The sequence below is a fragment of the Parasteatoda tepidariorum genome, chromosome 5 (assembly GCF_982258835.1).
Source record: "Parasteatoda tepidariorum strain Cologne lab strain chromosome 5, Ptep-v5.0, whole genome shotgun sequence".
In the NCBI taxonomy this organism is placed as follows: Eukaryota; Metazoa; Arthropoda; class Arachnida; order Araneae; family Theridiidae; genus Parasteatoda; species Parasteatoda tepidariorum.
The window spans coordinates 67121309-67144795 of record NC_141759.1 but is presented as its reverse complement, the minus strand read 5'-3'; the positions used below and the strand labels follow the sequence as shown (position 1 = coordinate 67144795).

The 23487-nt window shown below is 31.8% G+C and overlaps 3 protein-coding genes across 3 annotated transcripts in view; all 3 read left to right on the top strand.

Annotated features, from left to right (window-relative positions):
- LOC147809443 (galectin-4-like) overlaps positions 1-10905 on the top strand; it is a 30586-nt gene extending 19681 nt beyond the window's left edge. Inside the window, exons 6-8 of the mRNA XM_087164131.1 lie at positions 1135-1245; positions 7253-7341; positions 10498-10905. Coding sequence (XP_087020257.1) covers positions 1135-1245; positions 7253-7341; positions 10498-10825 — 528 coding nt within the window. The 3' untranslated portion in view covers positions 10826-10905. The remainder of the gene's footprint in view (positions 1-1134; positions 1246-7252; positions 7342-10497) is intronic.
- Positions 10906-17906: 7001 nt separating this feature from the next.
- On the top strand, positions 17907-18548 carry LOC147809442 (E3 SUMO-protein ligase ZBED1-like). The gene has a single exon (XM_087162813.1). The coding sequence runs from the start codon at positions 17907-17909 to the stop codon at positions 18546-18548; it is 642 nt and encodes a 213-aa protein (XP_087018939.1).
- Positions 18549-18596: 48 nt separating this feature from the next.
- Positions 18597-19328, top strand: LOC107441790 (E3 SUMO-protein ligase ZBED1-like). The gene has a single exon (XM_016055167.2). It carries the CDS (start codon positions 18597-18599, stop codon positions 19326-19328), a length of 732 nt encoding a protein of 243 aa, XP_015910653.2.
- Positions 19329-23487: the final 4159 nt, after the last annotated feature.

The following is a 23487-nucleotide window of genomic DNA, read 5'->3' as shown; positions in this document are numbered from 1 at the left end:
TGTCTAGTGCAATAAAATTGATTGACGAATGAATTTATTTATTTTGAATAGTTTAAAACATACATACAGCCACATATTTAGCCAACACATTTTTTACACCAATAGATATTTTCTGTTTCCCATCACTGACCCATCTGTCAAAAAGTTCAAGCTATGTTGTACAAGGTATAGCTATCCGCATGCGGCAAACTAAAGCTAATATAATAAGCGTAGGTATTGTAGTAAGTCATTATCATCAGATTTTTCCAAATTAATGTTTTTCGGTAATAATGTATCGGTTATCATTTGGTAATCTGGCAGGAACTAGGGGGCCCCATTCGATCGCGGGGCCCTGGGCACGTGCCCATAGTGCCCAGTGGGGAAGAGGGGCCTGTCCTTACCCAGTGAGCACATATGGCTTAGCCACGGCGGTGGAGTAGCGTCGCCCACGTCCTACAACCACAAACCCGTTTATAGGGCGGGTTACATTCACACACACAGAAGAAAGGACATAGAACATACACAGAGAGAGAGAGAGCAAGAAACATCCATGCCCTGAGCGGGATTCGAACCCGCAACCATCGGCTCCGCAGTCAGCCACCTGGTCGGCTTAAATGGCAATATAAACTTCAGGAAATATTTTCCACAATTTGTTTTCTGCCATTATATTTCTTCCAAAGCTCCTCCCTGTATAATTTTCGTCAAAAATAACACAATCTATTTTTTTTTTATTCTAGTAGTTTTCTATTCAATTTTTTAATAAAAAAATAATTATATTTTAAAAATCAGGCGAATGTCTTTTCATAAAAAAACAAAGCAATCCACTAAATCGAAAAAAAGATTGTTTATTTGCAAATAAACTTGTAAATTTTGAAGAAAAAAAATTGTTAACAGAAAAGAAAGCGCTGTCAAATGTTATTAAAAGGAATCCGTTTTAACCAAAAAGGTACTTAAGAGACTCCTTAACATATCTGTGTTCTTAGGTGCAACACTATCAAGATGACATGCAGTCTCAAATTCTGGCTGAAATATTTCAATTTTCATGGGAAAAAAACCTTTTTTTCTAACCTTCATCGTCTCATAACATCATTATTAATTACTAATAATGAATATTTTTAAATATTTTCCAAATGATATGATTTATATTTCCTATAGGGATCCTCTTCACTAACTTGTGAAACTGCCTTTTTTAATCATTTCTATCCGGCATATCCAGAACCTGTTTGCCCAGACCTTAGTACTAATTTTCCAGCTGTATATAATCCGGTAAGTTTCTTTTCTTTTTAAGTTACAGTTTACCTCTTATTGCAGGACAAACATAAACTCCTGTTTGTGAAAATTGCAACACCATGAAGGAATCGTTATAATTGAATGAAATTTAATACACAGTTGAGTGGTAGTAGTACAAATAAATGATTAAACTTTCAAAGCAAACAAACAATAACAAGAGATCGAAATCCGTATTTTGTGTAGCCACCACGCTCCGCAATAAGTGATGCTACGTGACGTGTCATGGAGTCAAGCAAACTTTGATTGTCTGTCTGAGGAAGAGAATTCCATACTGTTTGCATGCGTACCCAAAGTTCGTCTGTAGAAGCAACAGGACGGGGATCACGAGCGAGACGCCGACCAACGAAATCCCACGCATGCTGAATCGGTGACATATCCGGGGAATACGCCGGCCAAGGAAGAAGTTGTACCTGTCGCGATGCAAGGAAGTATTATACAAGTCCTAACGATATGAGGGCGGGCATTGCCCTGTTGAAATACAGCACCTGGCAAGGCCTGAAGGAAGGGAACAGCTTGGGGCTGTAGAACTTCACTGATGTACCGATCGCTGTTCAGATTACCCACAATTCGTAGCAATTGAGATCGTCCATGATATGCTATGGCACCCCAGACCATAACTCCGATTGTTCGTCCACTGTGGCGTTCGATAACGCCCTCCGGAAGATGACGTTCACCGGCATAGCGTCTGACACGAATGCGGCCATCATGGTACCACAAATTGAAGTGAGATTCGTCAGAAAACACGACACGCTGCCAATCAGCACGCCAGTCCCTATGCTGGTTGGCCCATTGCAGCCGCAGGCGGCGAAGGTTTAGCGTGAGGGGGTTCCTGTATAAAGGAGTCCTTGCGCGCAGCCCATGCTGCAGCAGAAGTCTACGAATTGATGAAGCACACAATGAAACACTTGTAGCTATTGACCACCGTGCTGCCAGTTGTCTAGAGAGTGCCGTACGGTCCGTTAGCGCAACGCCGAACAGGTGTCTACAGGGGTCTGTTTAGAAGAAATTTGGGTCCGTTAACGGACCCTTCACAAAATATCGTTTCATAAAAAAGGACCCTTCACAAAATATTTTAACTTAAAAACGGACCCTTCACAAAATGATTTTTCTTTTAATCGGACCCTTCACAAATTTGTTTATCTTCATTATTATTTTGTTAATCGAATAAACCCTTTCCAGGGCAGAAAACAAGAAAAATGGATGTAAACGAATTAAGTTTTGTCTTCGGCAGACGATTCTTCCATTATTCGTCCGAAATTAATATTCTGCGTTCAGCAGAATAGGCTAAATACCAAATATTTGTATGTTGCATCTCTAATTTAGAAGCAGCAATTGTTGTTTATTTTTTAAAATTTAATTTTTTTAATTATAATTTTACAGTGTTGAACATAATCTTGTATGTCTTTACAATTTAAAAACTCCTTGAAAAAGTTTTTTTTTACAATAATGGACCCTATTTGCACAAATTCATAAAAGCGGACCCTGGTTGAAAGAATGTGAGTAATTTTTTTCACAATTTCACGAAAAACGGACCTTTCACAGAATGTCTGGACAGACCCCTGGTCTATCATCGCGAGCTGACGTGACATTTCGGGGTCCACACCCAGATTTCCGAGTTGTCCGACACTCGTCCATCCACTGCTTTCAAACACGCATCACTGTGCTGCTGTTACGCTGCACACGAGCGGCTACTGCACGATAAGATAACCCAGCTTCACGAAGACCGATGATTCTCTTTCCTTTAAACTCCGTAAGTTCTTGAAATCTCGCTCTCTTTCGTCGAATAGGCATAAGTAAAGCTAACGTTTACCACTAGCAGATAACCACCGATAACCATACTCGCTTGGCTACAGCCGTCTATTTATTCGGATCCATCCGCCGTTCAGAGGGCGCTGCTCAGCATACGCATTCTCTACGGGTCTGAAATTCTAATCGTTTGCATATCATGCTCTACTTTGCATTTCCTGAAAATTTCAGCTCACTCGCGTAAGTCCTTCATGGTGTTGCAATTTTCACAAACATGTTTTTATATACTGTTAATGAAACTAACTTTCTATGAAGTAATGTAAATGTTCTTATGCAAATGAAACTAAGTTCTACTAAACGGCTGAAAAAAAAATTTCTTGGGAGTATTTCTGATTCTTAAAATGCAGGCCACAGTCTGAAAAATATGGCTCCGTAGTTTAGTCAGACCAGTCAAAAGTTTAGGCTTAATAATTTAGTTTATTAATGATAAACAAATTTTGATACGAAAAAACAGAAATTTTGCAGTTCTATAAATTACATAAAACTATAATATAAAATCTACGATTCATGATTAAATAGCATTTAAGCGTGCTCTTTTTTTTGTATTATTTTTACTCAGCAGTTTTTTGATGCAAACTCACTAAGATTTTTTTGATTCAATGAAAAATGATAGTTAAAAAATTATACTTTTAAATTGCTATACGGAATAAAAAATACTATTATTTATATATGGACCTTTCATCTAGACCTCTCAACTTAATCTGTACATTTGAAATGGTATTCTGTGCTTTTTCCCTGTATCAATGCAATAGATTAGCGGCATAGCAATATCGCTTTTCGTTTGCAAGTGTATTTTCTATTACAAGAAGAGTTTTTTTTTCTCTGAATGTCAGCTGTACCCAAATGGTGTTCCGCGAAAGGGTTGCAGGGGTTCCGAGAGCTAGAATTTTTTTTTACTAGTAATGTTTTTCGAAAGTTGTAATTAAATTTATATCTAATTAATAATCCGTTATTTTCATGAAAGTATTTAATTTAAATGCTTATAAAGAAAAATTTTTTACAAGAATGTTTTTTCTATTAACAGGGGTCTGTTAAGAAGAAATACGGAACCTTCCCAAAATATCTTTTCATAAAAACGGACCCTTCATAAAATATTTTATCATAAAAAAGCACCCTTCACAAAATAATTTATCTTTTAATCAGACCATTCACAAATTTGTTTATCTTCATTATTGTTTTGTTACTCAAATAAACCCTTCCCCCCCGGGGGGGGAAGAAAGACAGATGTAAACAAACTAAGTTTTGTCTTCGGCAGACGCTTCTTCCTTTATTCGTTCGAAATGAATATTCTGCGTTTAGCTGTATAGGCTAAATAGCAAATATTTGTATGTTGCATCTCTAATTTAGTAGCAGCAATTGCTGTTTTTCTTTTAAAAAAATTTTTTTTAATTATAATTTTACAGTGTTGAGCATAATCTTGTATCTTTTTACAATTTAAAAACTCCTTGAAAAAATTTTTTGCAACCGGACCCTATTTGCATAAATTCACAAAAGTCGGACCCCGGTTAAAAGAATGTGACTTAACATTTATTTTATATTCACAAATTACGAGTAATTTTTTTCACAATTTTAAGAAAACGGACCTTTCACAAAATATCCGGACAGACCCCTGAATAACCATATAATAAATGAATTATGAAAAGGATAGTCATTTATGAAAAATTTCATTCGTGTTTTAAATCGAATAAAAGTATCCAAATTCAACAAAAAAGAAGTATGTTCTCAGATAACCATTCTCAAAATTTATTTCCTTCCTTTTTCGCTTGTATGTTAATGTAAACCATGTTTTAATTTATGCATGGTTTAAAATCAAATTTCAAATCTAGATGGCGGCTTCAGACCTGTGAAATCAACTGCCTGACATAAAAACGTAATGCAAGAGTAATATTGATAAAACGATATAATGAAACATTTTTTTATTCTTTACTCACTAAATATTTTAAAAATAATTAATAATAAATAGATCCTTGCATATCTTCAAAACAATTAATATTTCGTTATTTAATCTACAATAATTAATGAAATTTATTCCTTTTAAGTCTCGTGTTTCCGTCAAAAGAAACTCAATCATTTAGGGTTCCACAGTCGTTAAAAAACTGTGAACCGCTGCTCTATGTTATGTCTCTTCTAGAACTTTATATATATGAGATATCCTCAACTTTTAGGCTACCAAATGGTACCAAAGGGATAATATCAGGGGTCTGTTCAGAAGAAATTTGGGTCCGTTAACGGACCCTTCACAAAATCTCTTTTCATAAAAACGAACCCTTCACAAAATATTATAACTTAAAAACGGACCCTTCACAAAATAATTTATCTTTTAATCGGACCCTTCACAAATTTGTTTATCTTCATTATTATTTTGTTAATCGAATAAACCCTTCCCAGGAAGGGGGGGGGGGAGAAGGACAGATGTAAATGAACTAAGTTTTGTCTTCAGCAGACGCTTCTTCCTTTATTCGTCCAAAATGAATATTCTGCGTTCAGCAGTTTAGACTAAATATCAAATACTATACAGCAGGGCTCGAAAAACCGCCCGTCCTCGGCGGCCAAACATTCCCGGCGGACAACGAATTTCTCGAATCCGACGTCCGCGCGGACAGCCATTTTCCCGTTGATGTTCGTGATACATTTTCAATTTTTGTCATTAGAATTGATGTTTTCTCCGTCTGGTAGTACTGCAGCGGTTGAAAGTGGCTTTTCAGCAATGAACTTACAAAAAAACACATTACGTACTGATCTTAAACAAGAAACGTTAAACGCAATTATGAACATCTACCTAAATTAAAAAAAACTTTCACATTTCTGTGCATCACCTCTGTACATCATTGGCTTGATTGTGGAACTGGTAAACGTCATATTTGATTCATTCAAAAAACGCAGTACCCTCGGATAAATTGACATTCCAGATAACTTGACCTTCGTCATTTAAATTATTTCATAAAAGAAATACTAGGTTACTATTAATAACCTAGTCATTCCTTTATTGTATAATGTAATCCTAGCATTTGTAATCCTAGTATCTACTAATTCATTGTGCAATTTACATAAATATTTGTAATAAATAAGAGAAAATTATATTTTTATTTATTTAGAAGCGACGGGTTAGTTTCAAAGGAGGGCGGGTATATTGTTGGACAAGCCGTCCTCGGGGACGGGTGAAATTTCTGAGTTTTTTCGAGCCCTGCTATACAGGGTGTCCCAAAACTACCGCATAAACTCTGCACAGCTAGATTCCTCGTTGGTAGTACATAAAAACTGCCCAAAGAAGCATTCCTGTACGATTCACAGTTTACGAGAAAAATACGAAAAACAAAGTATGACGTCACTTCCGGTGCAAGAAAAAAACACTTTATTGGACATATCAACAACAGTATTTGCATATCTTTCAAGACGATAATGTTTAAAACGTTCACCGCTCATATTCTGCTTTAAATTGTGCATAGTATACTGCTGTTGATATGTTCAATAAAGTGTTTTTTCTTGCACCGGCAGTGATGTCATACTTTGTTTTTCGTATTTTTCTCGTAAATTACGGATCGTGCGGGAACGCTTCTTCAGTTTTTATGTACTCCCAACGAGGAATCTAGCTGTGCTGAGTTTATGCGGTCGTTTTGGGACACCCTGTATGTATTTTAGAACTCTAATTTAGAAGCAGCAATTGCTGTTTATTTTTCAATTATAATTTTACAATGTTGAGCATAATCTTGTATGTCTTTACAATTTAAAAAATCCTTGGAAAGGTTTAAATAACGGACCCTATTTGCCCAAATTCTTAAAAACGGACCCTGGTTGAAGGAATGTGACTTTAAGTTCATTTTATATTCACAAATTACGAGTAATTTTTTTTCACAATTTTACAAAAACAGACCTTTCACAAAATGTCTGGACAGACCCCTGAATATATACTAGATATTTCCCTCGAAATATAAACATCAGGGGGTACCGATTTTAAAACTTATTGGATACTAACTCAGAACTCTATTGAATCTAAGTTAATGCTTGTCGCCAATTTTTCTAATCAAAGGTGATAAACAGTAGTTTCCCGCCTTTTTTTAGGAGATACGACCTTCAACAAAAATTTAAACTGATATTGAGGAAGTCTAAGGTTTAAATATTTCAAACAAGAATAAAGAAAATTATGTAATGATACTGGTTGTGTATTTCTTTTTTACAGAGTATACCTTATGCTTATCCTTTGTGTGGAGGCCTAAGACCAGGCATGATGATATACATTAGTGGTAAACCTACTACGAACCCTAACAAGTAAGTTTTACCAGTCAATCCAAATGATATACTTACAGACTATTGAAAGAAATCAACACTGTGTAATTTCCAAAATTTTATTTTTGCTTAGTTTCTACTCATTTCTATATTATGATATGCACAATGCAGCGCACTCAATAATATCTAATATATATAATTCTCTTACGTGGCTCCCAAATTTTGGCTGTATTTCTTTTCCGCCGGTGGCAACATTTGCTTTGTTTTATTTACGTTACTATTTCTCTCACACTGCGAATCGACCGATGATTGCCGCTAAAAAATGTCACATGCCAAATCTAGCTGAGGTGGCTCAACGTATAGCGCTCTTGAAAACGGAAACTGAAATCACCAGAGAGCATCAGCTGCGGCAATCTCATACTATTAAGCTAGACAGAAGTGAGTAGTCTTTGTCGATAGATCTCTATTTTAGTATTTTGTCGAAAGCTCTTTTTTTCACGAATTTATATATCACGAATTTATTTGACGATTTTTGATTTATATCACGAATTATACTATAGCACATTTCTAATAGGTTTAACGAATTACATGTCATTTATTTTGAATTCAAATTTATTTTAATGACTTAGTATTTACTAAAAAGATGTAATTTTTTTAAAAAAAAAAATAGTTTTTATATGGATTTGAATGATTGTTTTGAATTCTTAGAATTTTGTGCATTTGCAATGTACCTAAGTTAGTAGCGAGCGAAGCGAGCTTGGTTTGCGAAGCAAACCATATAAGATTGCGCAGTAATTTTCGGGGGTTGGCGAGCAGGGGGCGCAGCCCACTAGTTTTTCAAAAAAAAAAAATCATAAAAATAAAAGTAGTAATTTGACGGTCCGGTTTGGAGTTTTATGCTTCATAAATGTGCTTGTAGCTCTCATGGATTAAGAGAGATGAAATTGGGTTATATAAATAAAAAAGATAAACACACTAACGTGCAATAAATAAACTTTACATTTTATAAAAAAAACTTTCATCAGTGACCCGCTGTGACGCATACTTGGTGTAATTTTTCTTTTTTGTTTTAAGTCAAACATATTTCTTTCATGGTTGACAATAAAGTAAAACAGTTATTTGTTGAATTAAAAAAGTAACCTAGGTTCCATTAAAAACGTAAAATGCTGTATATTTAAACAAACGTTGTTTTGATAAAACAAACCTAGTTTGAAACACAAAAATATAATGTTACCAGAATAAGCTTAGGTCTCAGAATTAATTGAACATGAACGGCTTAAAATATAAATAGTTAAAATCTCTGTCGAGCCTTCTAATCTCCAATCCGCACATCTGTATTTGACTTATTGATTCTTTTTAAAAATAAACCTAGAACTAATGCTGTTGTGACGTATGATAGGTTATTGAGTTATTGACTTAGAATTCATTTTTTTAAAATATAGAAATACTATTTTATTTTTGTTTCGTTTCGTTGTCTGTAGCTTATTATATTGGCAAATATTTTAAGAAGAGTGGTTTTATAGTTTATACTTCTTTTAATGAATCTTTGTCATTCTTCGACGAAATATTTAATGTCACTTGAATTAAATAATAACTATTAACACATGCCGTCAGGCTAACCGTGGGAGGTTCTCGTTGTCTTCCTCTCCATGTAACGCAAATGCGGGTTAGTTTCATCAAAAAGTCCTCCACGAAGGCAAATTTCTCCCAATACTTGATCCAGGAGTTCCCTTGTCTTCTGGATTGGGTTCAAAATTACAAGGCTACGGAGTTGAACATTAGTAGTCATAAACCCAAAAATTGGGTCGGCTGTTCAATGACGGTAATAAAATGAAATATAAAATGGTCAAATTGACAGGTATGACAGTATTTGGGAATAGTGTAGTCATATCGTTGTATTTTTATCAAAACTTTAATAAACATTCCTTTTATCGGTATAACGAGTATATCAGGGTTCGAAAAACCGCCCGTCCTCGGCGGTCAAAAATTCCCCGCGGACGACAAATTTCTCGAATTCAGCGTCCGCGCGGACGGCCATTTTCCCATTAATGTTCGTGATACATTTTCAATTTTTGTTATCTTACAAGAGTCTAGCGCCTCACTTCTAAAATGACCCTCTAATCTCGAAATACAGCAACATACTGCGCATAGTGGAATTGATGTTTTCTCTGTCTGGGAGTACTACAGCGGTTGAAAGGGGCTTTTCAGTGAATTTACAAAAAAACACATTACTTACAGGTCTTAAACAAGAAGCGTTAAACGCATTTATGAACATCTACCTAAATGGAAAACCTCTTTCAGATTTCTGTGTAGAAACCTCTGTAAATCATTGGCTTGATTGTGGAACTGGCAAACGTCATACTTGATTCATTTAAAAAATGCAGTACCATCGGATAAATTGACATGATAATTGACAGATAACTTAACCTTTATTATTTAAATTAATTCATCAAAGAAATAAATTATTTCATTATAGAAATAAATTATTTCATAATAGAAATACTAGGTTTTACTATTAGTAACCTAGTATTTCTTTTATTACTGTATAATGTAATCCTAGTATTTGTAATCCTAGTAACTACTAACTCATTGTGCAATTTATATAAATGTTTGTAATAAATAAGAGAAAATTATATTTGTATTTATTTAGAAGCGACGGGTTAGTTTCAAAGGAGGACGGGTACATTGTTGAACAAGCCGTCCTCGGGGACGGGTTTTTTCGAGCCCTGGAGTATATTTATTTTGAGAACCGGGATAACCTGGCTGGTAGGGCGTTGAGCCTATGTCCAAGGGGTCGTGAGTTCGGTTCCCGCCGCTGAAGATTTGCTAAATGGTGACTGGTGCACGTTAAATCTGTCAGGTCACAAATTGTTATAACAAACTATAGTTATATTACTAAGTATAGTACTACTGAAGGCACTGAATTGGAGATTAATCATTCTCTGGTTCAGGTCAAAATTAGGATCTGTGGATGGATGAAAAGTGTGTGAAAAGGTCCGCCTTGTGAAACGGGTTGTGACGTTTATGTGTGACTGAAGTTGAAATCATGGCCCATAGATGGCACCACTGAAAAAATTACTAAATTCCCTTGCTGTATAGGCAAGTGGCATTAGAAACAGCTACCGATTTCTGCCATTTTTGGTTATATTTATATCTGTGCTGTATCATTTTACATCATGTGTTACTTTTGTTTAACAGATTCACAATCAATCTTCAGGCCGGTACTTCACCATATGCTCCTCCCGATGTTGCTTTTCACTTCGATGTCCGTTTCTTCAATCAATCAATTGTAAGAAACACTCGCACCAACAACGCATGGCATGACGAAGAAACGCTCTCAGCATCCTTCCCTTTCAACAGTATCTGTCATTTCGATATGATAATACGTGTCACTGAGAATAAGTACATGGTTGCAGTTAATGGGCAGCACTTCATCGAGTTCAGGCATCGCTTGTGGCCACTTTCTCGTTTTGACACTCTATACATTGCAAACGATATTTCCGTACAATCCATTCGATTTGCATGAATGTTATTTTTTTGTTTTCATATGAAGTGTTTTGTATTGTTTAAGCTTTGTAAAATTCATTATAAAAATGTTTTTTAGGTTTTGCTGATCTCTTATTTTCTTCAAAAAAGATTGCAATTTCAGATGCGTGGGGCATTTTCAAGTATTTAATTTTGTAGAGATTTATAGCCATTTGGTCTAGATGTGCCATTTTTATAACTAACCAAGCGAGTAGTCAGTTCAGTACATGACGTGAAACGAGATGTACTGAGGGGTGCTAAAAATATAAAAAGGAACAAATGCTCGCATTGAACACTAAGAGTAATTCACCCGTATGGTGACTCTCCATATAAAAATGACTATTGGATTAAATTTTTAACCAATTTCAAACAAATTTTATGATACAACAGGGTTCCCGAGGTCGTGTAAATTTTAAAAAGTGGGAACGAAAGTTAAATAAATGTCGATAATTTAATTTCTGTGTAACTACCACTAAAAATTGTTTTCCACAGAAAGTATATGTGCAAAAAAATTCCATCTTTTTAAACCAGTTTTGAAAAGACCATATATTGTGACACCGCAGGATTCAACGAAATTTTTACTTTCGAAAACTTAAGAGAAGACATAAACCTCAGGCCGATTGCAGCTCATTTTTGTAGTGACATAATTTTAACTAAAATACAAAATATATGATTTCCTTTTATTCCAATTACCAGAAAGAACCACCTTAAAGATTAAATACAAGATGAATGGGACCTTAAAGATTAAATACAAGATGAATGAGAAAAAGGCCGCTAACGGCCCCAGGCGCCCAGTTATATTTCGATGATGATCTTTTTAAACCACTTAACATCCAAGTGGTGTATTAAATTTAGACATATCTTCTATCGTTAGCCTAAATGTACTACCTGTACTAAGTTTTTTTTCCAAGAACCGTGGGAACCATGTACAAAATTTTTTCTGTTTTGTATTAATTTTAATAAAAAAAATCTAAACTTTGAAACTTAAGAATTTTTATCTTCTTTAACTAAAATTGAAATAAGCATATAAAACAATCCTGGGAGTAAGATTTTTAATTAACTTTAAAATAATAATATTTGCCATAAAATTTCGTCACATTGATTTATGTTTTGTCATAATTTAGTGCGATTGTCATTTTTCTGAAATGCATTATCACATACACAGAATTTTTAGTAACGTTTCTTTGCTATACCTAAAAAAATTTTGCAAAATGCTTAGATAATTAACACGTTCAATACCACTCTAAATTTACATGGCTTGCCCGTCTGGCCAAAATGATTTTCTCAGCATGCGTTGCATTAATTTCTTCAAACCATTTTAGTAACGATAATAATATAAAAAAATTTACTTGAATTATGTGTTACTAATAATCTTGGCATTCAACGCCTTGAATACAATAGGTATAGGCGGCAGTACTTTTGATTTCTCAAGCATTGAAGGTTAATTTGCCACTTATTATATAATGGTGGTCAATGTTCTTTTAAATCTTATTTTTTGTACCAAAAATAAATCAATAATGCACAATTTTTGCTGGTATTGGGAAAAATAATGCGAAAAATTGACAAGGAAGATTTTCTAAACAGATACATCTAATCGAAATAAGCATAAATAAATAATAATTTACGATTACCGATATACTAAAAGATGGCAAGCATATTGCATTCATCCCTGGCAGTAATTGATTGCATTTGATCTGATACTTGTTGTTTTAATTTATTGTTTTAGATGTTCAATAAAACCCGTAAGTAAAAAAATGGTGACCCACCGGTGGGTCACGCTAGATTGTCTCATCTTGGCAGCGCACCGGAGTAAAAACTGGTAACAATAAATGTCATTTTTTAGTTTTTCCAGGGAATAATAAAAATCCATAGCTACCAATTGTTTTTAACGGATGCAATTTTTATATTGAATTGCTTCTTCGCCGTGATAAATTTCCTTACAGTGAATTGTTATTGTTAAGGATAGACTAACTCCTCCTGAATATTATCTAATATTGAAATAGTTCTTCTACCAGTATTTTCTCTTTTCCGTTCCGCTTTCAGGCGCAACGCCCGGCGGGAACGTTTTAAAGATAAAAGGCCTGAAAAATGTTTTTAAACGAAAAATAACTTTTGAAGTTTTCAAAAAAATATTTCAGGATGTACATTAAATAATAAAAATTATTTTACCTTTACATTATTTGCACATTTGAGTTTCTGACTGATATGTTTCTTTAATATCTAATTTTCTTTATCATTACATTATAATTCAATGAATTTTTTAATGCAGGCTGTGACGGTATTTTTAAAAAATTTTACGAGAAATATTTTGTTATTGTAAACAAATAAATCACATTACAAAATATTTGCAAAATATCTTTTTTAAAGGGTATTTCTTAAAGACCTGGAAGATTTTTCTATGCAGTTTAAAATAAAAGAAAAATCTAAATAAATATTCCGCGCATAGTGCAAATTTTAAAGAGTAAAGTTCAAGAACTTCCTAATTAATTTTAAGAGTGACGCATTAATATTCTGCTTTAAAATTGCAGCTTAAAATGAGAATTTTCAACTTCAGATAATCGTTGTTGCTAAGCAACCGTTACTCAAATATTTGAGCAGAAGTATTTTGAAATTGTTGGAATTCTAATTGATCAACTTCTTTTATTTTCCTTTTCATTTATCAAATACAATATAGTTTTCTTTAACAAAATAAAGAATTTATTATATTTTTAAATGAATTCGTATCAGTAAGGATAATTGAGTTTATTTGTAATAGTTTAAATTATAAGCAATCTTTTAATTTGTTCAACAAATTTTACAAATTTATATTTAATAATCAATATTTTAATATATTTTATTATATTTTAAGCTGTGTACTAGGGATTTACTAAAAAAACTTAATATGGTGTATTTTTTGTGTGTAAAGAATAGGAAGTAGTTTTAAAATAGGAATTTTTTTTTACACTGAGTTACTCCGATTAGTTTAATATATTTGCAGTAATGTAAATACTAAATCATCTAAACTGCATATTCCCTCCATCCTAAACCAGTTGCTATATTTAGGTCGAATTTATTATCGATTATCTTAATAATCGATAACCATAAAATAATGTGATTACTGATTATTAAGATTTTAAATTTTAGAGTGGCGATTTTCTATGTCTATTCAGAGGTGGCATAGGAGTGCAAATGGTTAAAATGACAACTGTTTTTTTTATACGAATGGATTTAAATATCTTAATTTTCCACCTTGAATAGTCAAAATTATTCCTAAAGCTACAGAAGTGTAACATTGTAGTGCGCAGTTTGAATGACTGTCCGCTGTTGGTTTTAGCAGTAGCATCTACAGGAAGTACGGGTAAAAGCTGTTGGCATGCAAACTTTTAAATCATTTACATATACCGGTGTGAAAAATATAAGTTTAAATGAATAAAAAATAATACATCAAAACTTTAAGTCAGCTACCATTAGAATAAGTTTTTACAAAAATCGTAGATTTTTGCCTCTATATACAGCCCTACATGTATATAGAGGCAAAATGCCCCTTTTCTATTCCAATTACCACTAGGACTGGGCGATACATCGATGCATCGGAAAACATCGATGTTGTGCAATCATCGCCGATCCGATGCTTAGTTTGATTCTTTTTCGAAGCATCGTAAATTCCGATGTGAGCACGATGTTTTCCGATGCCTGGTGGACATCGATGTTTTCCGATGCCACGAAGCACGATTCTCCCTCTCCAACATCGATGTTCGCAAGCACGCGTGAAGAGCATTTTCCCCCGATCGCGAGCCGACATCGATTGTCGTGACGATCTTTTCCCCATGTGTTTCTTCCTTCGCGAATGTGCTGACACGATGAATTCCGATGTGACTATGAGTGAAACTAACTCATCGCCAACGAATCTAAGGACGAAAAAGTGCTTTCTTCAAATCGGGCAAATCCATTAAACGAAAGTGATTCTCTGTAGATGATTGATGCTTTGTTATTCGATAATACTTTCAAATTAGTTTTGTTTTGTTGAAGAAAAGATCATTTTTGTTTGACGGATATCTGTTCCGGTAAGTTTTTTTATTTATTTATTTGAACTATTTATTAGTTAAATCTGAAATTTGCATTTCTTCAATATGGATAAAATTTTCACATACGTAATTTTGTGTTAAGACTACTCCATTTAAAAGATAATTATTATTGTTAGAAAATATAAAAAATCTAATATTTTTACAAAAAATTTTGGCAAACTCGTTTTTATATTGACAACTTATTATATGTAAAGTTTCTTTTTAAGACAATCGTTTCGATTTCGTCATTCCATGATCATTCATCATTTTCGGTTTGATAGCTATTCGATCTTTCTCAAATCATTCTTTATTTATAACGATTTTTATAAGATTATGCAGTTAAATTTTATTTTCATGAAATATAGTTTATCAATATAATAATATATTTGGTTGACTATAATTATAAAATTAAATCTTTAAATTATTGATTTTCACATTATTGAAGCCATAATATTAATTCCCATCGAATTCTTTTCCAGGAAATTTTGTTTCTATACTAATTTTTCTCCATTTCCTCAAAAATATTGAAGGTAGTAAATAAATTCTGGAGAATGAAAAGGTCGGAGGTTAAACCGCATCAGCTGTTCTAAGTTTTCTATTTGCCCCAATCCATTTTTTTAATCATCTTTTTTATTTTTCTGTTTATGAAGATTTTTATAATTCTTGGCTCAATGTGCATTTTAAATTTTCTTTTAAATTTTATAACTCTATCGATATTATTTCTACAATTGGCTGACATACTTTGCGACAGGCTTATACTGCTGCAGGTCCCGCTAAATCTTAGGTTGCTTTGTGATGTTCTGCATTTTTCGAATCACCCAGAATAACTTTTGGTCTAAAGATCGGATTTTTGCGGATTAGGACTTAATCTTTGTGGTTCCAAGGAAGAGACCTTAAATATGCTAAAAGCAGGTGATATTTTAAATTATGAAGTGAAGCACAAAAACGTACTTATCTGAAAATATTTTTCTGCGGATTATGATGCCTGACCCTCAAGATATAGGCCGTAGCCGCAGTCTATGAAATATTGTCCTAATAATTTGGTCAGGAGTGAAATCAATAGTTAGGGACCACTCAATGTTATTGTTACTTTTAGCGTATTTCGCCACAACTCGAGAACGTTTTACTCGAATTAAAAAATTTTAGCAAGCAATTATAAAATTCGTTTATTCAAATATAATTTCATGCAAAATGATTTTTAATTATTTTGTTTATTATTTTGTTATTAATAATTGAAAAAAGTTTGAACTGCAATTTTTTAAAGAAAGTAATTTTAAAATACAAAAGTTGAAAGAAATTGAATAGTTTTTGAAAAATAAATTTAAAAAAATTAGACTGTTTTGAATCCGATTATTAAGTCTAAAAGTTATTAAAAGTATTTTTTTTTTGCTCACTACAATAATAATTCTCCCTCCACAAATATATTAAATATGTATTAATTGCTGAAATATTCATGTTAATATAAAATTATTAAAATATAAAACTTGAAGAAAAAAAATGCACCATTTTCTTCAGTTTTTTTTCTAGAAAAAGTATTTCTTAATGTAATATAATAATTTCTTAATGTGTTTTTGTCTAAGATACATAACAAACTTTGATAATGTTGTAAGTTAAAAGAAATTTTTGTTAGTCAAGGTTGATAGATAATTTTATTTTATTATTTTTTTTTTACTTTTCTTAATTCTTCATTAAAAATAATTTACTCTTTTTCTTAAAGCAGCATGTAAAATTTTAATAAATTATTCATTTCACTAGTTAACTATTTATTTAATACACTATTTCTTTTCTTGCTTTTATTTAAAAAATGTCAGATTTTTTTCAACAAAATCTAAATATTGAAAAATTGTGTTTTGTTTAAATAGAAAAGATAGTCTTGAATTATTTTAATTCGAAAGAAGGAAATATTAAAAATAAAAATAATAAAAAAAGCATTTACAATAAATAATTTTACCATAATTTTTTATAATAAACCAAGCTATAAAAAGTCATGGGTTTAATTTACTCCTATCTTTACTTTTCTTTCTATTGATTATATTTTTGATATAACTCTATTGAAATTAAATCCCACATTCAATTATAAATTACTTAGTTGTTAATATTTACCTATAAAATGAATATAATTAGTATAAAGTTAGTTTGATGCATTTTGGCAGATTTCCACTTTCTAAAAGTTTTATCTGAATATCTCCATCTCAGCAATCTTTCTCTCTCCTTTTCACACCCAATTCAAATTCTAATGTAGATATATTTAAAATTTCAGTTTTAGTTTTACTTCACAGTAGCACCAAATAAATTAAAAGCAAAGTTTCAAAACTTGTTCTTCTTTTTTTACTGATAAGCTAAAACATACCTAATGTTTCTAAATTTAAAAGGAAATATCATTTTGCAATTAAATTACACTTGTCTATTTTTTTATTATATCCCTTTGTCATTACTCACTACAAAATATAAAATTTTGAATATATTTTCGGTTTTCATATATATTTTGGACATATTTTTTTTCTACTTGAAATTAGAAGAAATATTCAAATTTTTGCAGCTGAAAGATGGGTCCTGCTCGCCGTGGATTAGACTGCCCAAAATATGAACAGTTAGTTCAAAAAAAGAAAACCAAAACTCCTGTTTGGGAGTATTTCAGACAACCAGCTAATGAAAAAGGCCAGTTAGTGTCAACCGATGTTGCTATTTGTATTTTATGCAAGGCTCCCGTTTCTTCAAAAGGGGGGAGTACAACAAATTTAACAGGTCACCTTAAGGTTAACCATCCAATTTCTCTTGCTAATAAATTCATGCAGGTTGCAGCAACTGCTGAAGAGGAATTTGATGATCATGAACAAGTCATTCTTCAGACTGAAAATGACAAAAGCTCAAAATCTGGTCATATTATTGAATTGCCCCCCCCAAAAGAAGCAGAAGACAATGCTTGATTTTCAGCCACTCGATGGAAATTCTTCAAAACAGTGCACTGAATCAATTGCACGATTCATTGTTGGCAACTTACAGCCATTTAACATTGTTCAGTCCCAATACTTCATAAATATGATTAAAACTTTCAACCCACGATATAGTATTCCTAGCCGAAAATATTTTTCACAAACAGCTATACCAAAACTTTATAATCAAACAATTGATAAGGTAAGAGAAGAATTATCACTCATACAGGTTAAAGATCTGGCTGTAACAACTGATTGTTGGACATCAGTTGCCAATGTTCCTTATATTGCTATCACTGCTCATTTCATTGATCTTCAATGGAATTTGAAATCATTTTGCCTCTCCTGTACTGTTTTTCAAGATGACCATACTTCTGAAAATATTGCAGAAACCTTAACAGATATATTAACAGAATGGAAAATTAATGTGCCAGAACTTAGCTGTTGTACTACTGATAATGGGGCAAATATACTTAAAGCTATAAAATTATTAAACTTACCTCATATGCCATGTTTTGCACACACAATAAATATAGGAATTAATAAAGCTTTGAAAATTCCAGTGTTAAATAAAGCTGTAACAAGACTGAGAAAGCTTCAAAGCTCAATCGCACATAGCTGGAAGATGGCAAGGGATTTTAAAAACTCCCAAGAGTTTCTTCAAATGAAAGTTGTTTCCTTGCCCAGCGCATGTATAACAAGGTGGTGGAGCATAATGAAGCTTTGCCGTAGATTTTTGGACAACTAATTGCCCTTATGCAAGCTCTTTCAAACTCATTCAGCTAAAAAACATCTAATGCTTGATAATGAGGAAATTAGAGCTATAGAAGAATTGCTGTCAACAACAAATCTACTACAGGAGATTACAAACAACCTTTCTGGCGAAAACTACACTACCATGTCATCGGTTCTTCCTCTTCTACGGAAAATACGACAATGTTTAAAGGTAGAGGAAAATGATAGCAATTTGCAGAGGCAGATCAAAGTAGAAATTTTGTCACCATTTCATAGATATGACAATAATGAGCTTATGATTTTATTAAGACTTAGCACGTTCAGCGACCCACGATTTCGTCTCCGGTATGTGGAGGATGCAGAGGAAACAAAAAAGATAGCTTTAGAAAAGATGATCAGCCTGCATACCGAATTGCCAACAGTTTCAAGCTGTGAAAGAATAATTCCACAGCCCAAAAAAGGATTAGAAAAACTCTTAGAAGACGACGAAGAGACTGAAAGCATAGACGATTTTCTTCCCCGTAATAAAGCAGAGAAAGAACTGAAAAATTATTTATCCATGCCTAAAATAGGCCTGAATGAAAACCCACTCACCTGGTGGAAGTTGAATGAGCACAATTTTCCAATTATAAAAGCTCTTGCAAAAAAATATTTGGCCATTCAAGGATCAAGTGTTCCTTCCGAACGAATTTTCAGCACTGGAGGGAATGTAATTACTAAACACAGAGCATCTTTACTACCGAAAAATGCGGAAATGCTAGTATTTTTATTCCAAAATAAAAACTTAATTTGAATGTTCTGTATTGATTTGCAGTTTACTTTCTTTGAAAGTATTTTTGTGTTATATTTGCAATTTAACCTCTCTTTTTATTTGATACAAGCTGTTCTCATGCTTATATCATTTCATGATTTATTTTTAAACTACACATAACAACTTTGTACGTGGCTTTCTAATAATATTTCGTGATAATTTGTTATTTTGTCACGTTATTGTGTTCAATATAATTTTGTTTATTATGCATACAAAGTAAATAAAAATTTTATGCCAAATAAAATAAATTATTAATTAAAATTAAAGAAACATAATCATACCTCTTTTTTTATCTCGAAAGTATTCATGAACAACATTTTTGTACAGTTGATTTACGAAAAGGTAATATAACTTTTCAATATTTGATAATAAGGTTCGCAAAATAATGAGGTGCATAGGTAATGAATACAAAATAATGGTTATTTAATAAAATAAGCTTTCAATATCTGGTTACAATTATATTGCTCTTAATATATGATTCATAAGACTATATGCGGAGATCACCAGTTTCTTCCTTTTTTTTCAGTCGAAAAAATTTACTTGACATTAGACAATTACAACAAAGATCATATTTTGTAGAAACTAGTGAAAATGAGGAGACCCAATTGGAATACAGGCTACTAATATAATTTATTGTTAGTAATGAGACAAATTTATAAAAATTTTTATGTGATAATTAAGGATTGGGTTTATTACAAGATGTAAATGCCACAATCAATCAATCAAACGCTTAAAAAGTGCGAGAATGCAAAATTAAGCAAAACCAAATGTGAAACAGTAACGTAACATCGCGATGTTTGAGTGGCGATGCATCACGATGTTGAAATCTTAGCATCGCCCAGTCCTAATTACCACAATGACAATTTGACAGTCACTATAAGCAGAGAGAAGTCTATAAGTGATGTAACAGAGATATAAATTTTCTTTGATTTACGGAATCAATTATTCATAATATTTTTTAATTGAATATAAAAAGAAATTTAAAATTATTTAAATTTATTATTTTTTTTACATTTTTATAATTTAACACTAATATAATTCAGATAATCTAACATATTTTTTAATAACTATTAGACTGTTATTCATGATTAAAACATACCAAAAAATATTTTTGCTTGTAATTAAAAAGCCGTAATATATATATATATATATATATATATATATATATATATATATATATATATATATATATATATATATATAATATGGATACCGGTGTCCCGTCTGCGTTTAAGGGTTAAAAAAATAAGTTTTTCTCAAGTTAGAAAAGAAATTGAGACTAAGTGAAGCAAGTTGCATTACAATTTAAGAGCTTTAGTGACTGACGCACGTAGGTAGATATGTGACATTTTCAGGGATATTTATCTATCAGACCATTTTCGGGTTCAGAACGTCGACTTAACATTTATTGTGGAACTCATAAATAAGTATATCAAAATGTAATGCGATTACGAACCATAAGCGACTAAATGCGTATTTAATACCTGCCAACTTTTAATCCTTTCCATTATCATTTTTCCCAATGGTATTGAAATGGAGTTAAAACTTCAATTTTAAGCAAACAAATACGTTGTATTTCAGAAACCTTAAATTGACAACCATGATAGTAACGCATATTAATATATGTGCTTTATTTTTGTAAGAATAGTGGTGATCAAAATCATCTAAAAATTAAGTTTATAAAAGAAAAAATAGTATATATTTACTACCACTTTAAATATAAAAATAAAATCTTCCGGAAAAGTTGGCAGGTATGGGGGATACAGTTAACGAGTGAGACTCGTCATGCATTAATTACCAATGAATAAGAAGTGGTGACTTAAATATTTTGCTGTCAGCCTATTTCAGAAAGAAATAATACATTGATAATTACCACATCTTATAAATGACAAAGCATTTGATGAAGGTTTCAGGTTATATTTGGTAAATAATATTTAACACTAGGTTTACGGACTATTCTTATATACCTATCTCTACGAACACGCGTCAATTTGAAGCATGAACGAATACATATAACAGCACTTCAGAGATGCCAACTGCTCCGGACAGCAAATATATATTTTAAAGTGGTAGTTTATCAATTTTAATTCTTGGTTCAATAAATTCAATTTAGAAGATTTTTATCCACCACTATTTCTAAATAATTCGTAGGCTTATATAATTCACTACTTCATATTTGCAAAATTTACATTGTAGTTATTTACCTTTTTTTAAAAAAATTACGTTGGCGTGTCCGGAGCAGTTGGCATCTCTGCACTTAAAACGCAATGTAAATATATACTATAAGAAAAAAAAATGAAAACATAAAATTTATATTTATGAAATGTTCTAGTATTTTATTTTTCAATACTTAAACTAAGCAACTGAAAATCTGACACCAATTTACATTCTGCGTTTGTTCTTTCTATTATTGATTATCGGCAACAGTTGTTTATCGCTTGTTTCATTTGAAATAACAATATCAGATAACGGATCGAAGTATTGTCGGTTCATTCCTATTTATTATTGATGTGATGTTTGCATGTTTACTCAAAATTTTGTCTAAATTACGATCGCGTCAAATTGACGCATATCCGAAGAGATAGGTATACCACAAAGAGAATTTCAATATTTCAACGCTTTTGAAGAAAATAGACTTCAATATATGTTTACCTCGATCAATGGATAAAAGTCATTACAAGAGATAAACTTAAAATGCAAACGGGCTTTGCAATTTTCCTTACAAAACTCGAAATGCGCCAAAATGACGCGTCCCGTAAACCCTAGTGTTAATATAACAGAACTGTTTTTGCTTTCACTTTGTTCTGGTTTTTTAGGGTTCAGAATGTCACCTTAACGTTTATTGTGGAAATCATAAATAAAGATCGCAAAATATAATGCGTATTAACCTTTGGATACATTTGACGAGTGAGACTCGACTCTTTCGTTCAGAGCTGAAAGCCTATATATACCAAGACGGAAAGGAGCAAAAACTGGTACGAAAAACATTTCATTCTAGAAAAATTACATTTCTGTAACTAATGAGATTTTTTTAAATTTTACGAAGAAAAAAAGTAAATATTCTTGGATAGTTTAAAAAAGGAGAATTGTTTAATTCTTCCCTAAGACTATAGTTAAAATTTAAATGGTTTTAGTATCAGCTCTTCCGTCTGGTTTTCACCCATGAATTCAATACGGATAATCTAAAGAATGCATACCTGCCAACTCTTCCGGTTTTCCAGGAAGATTTTTTTTTTCATATTTAAAATGCTAGCAAAATTCATGTTATTTCACTTAACTTTTTGAATTACATTAATAATTATAAATGAGTTTGACCACCACTACATATAAATAATTACAACAAATATATGAAAAGCATATTGGTCCTCACGATAGCGAATTTCACTCTGATTAAATATCTTTTTGAGTAAAACTGTTGTTTGGTAATTGTTTTACTACAACTTGGAAAATCCATTCTCGAAAAGAATGAATGTTACATTTTATTCCAGCTAGAATTACTAGCTTTCTGTAAGACTGCAAAAAAACTCTTAAGACATTTTATATTTAAGGAAAACTTTAATATTTATATAAACATCATTTTAAAATATTAAATGGTAGAAAAATAATTTAAATATTTTTTTTTTAAATTGAAGGTGATAATGAAATGTTAAGAACAGAGGGGGTGTAAAAAATAAATTTGCGAATTTCGGAACGTTATAATGCGGAAAAGTTGATTATTGTAATAAAAATAAAAAATGCATAAGATTTTTTTTAAATAGATAAGTATCTTCTGTTTGCGCAGGTACTTAAAATTTATAAAAACTTGAAAAAATTACGCGATATAATTTTTCTATTTTGGCTATAAGTTATAAAGTTAATACGCTTATGTGGTTGGTTGATTCGATCGCATGATGATTGATGATTTGAATAATCCTATATAGATCGCAAAATTCATCTAATTAAAACTCAAACATTAAAAATGTTATAATTAGACTTCTCAGAAACTATTTGTCGGATTTTAATCAAATTTTGCATTTTGTCAAATAAAATTACATTCTGTAAAATGAAGTAAAAAATGTATACTTAACATTTCAAAATTTTTTCGATTTTTATTTTATAGAATGATAAAAAAAATAATAACTATTAAAAATTAACTTTTGAA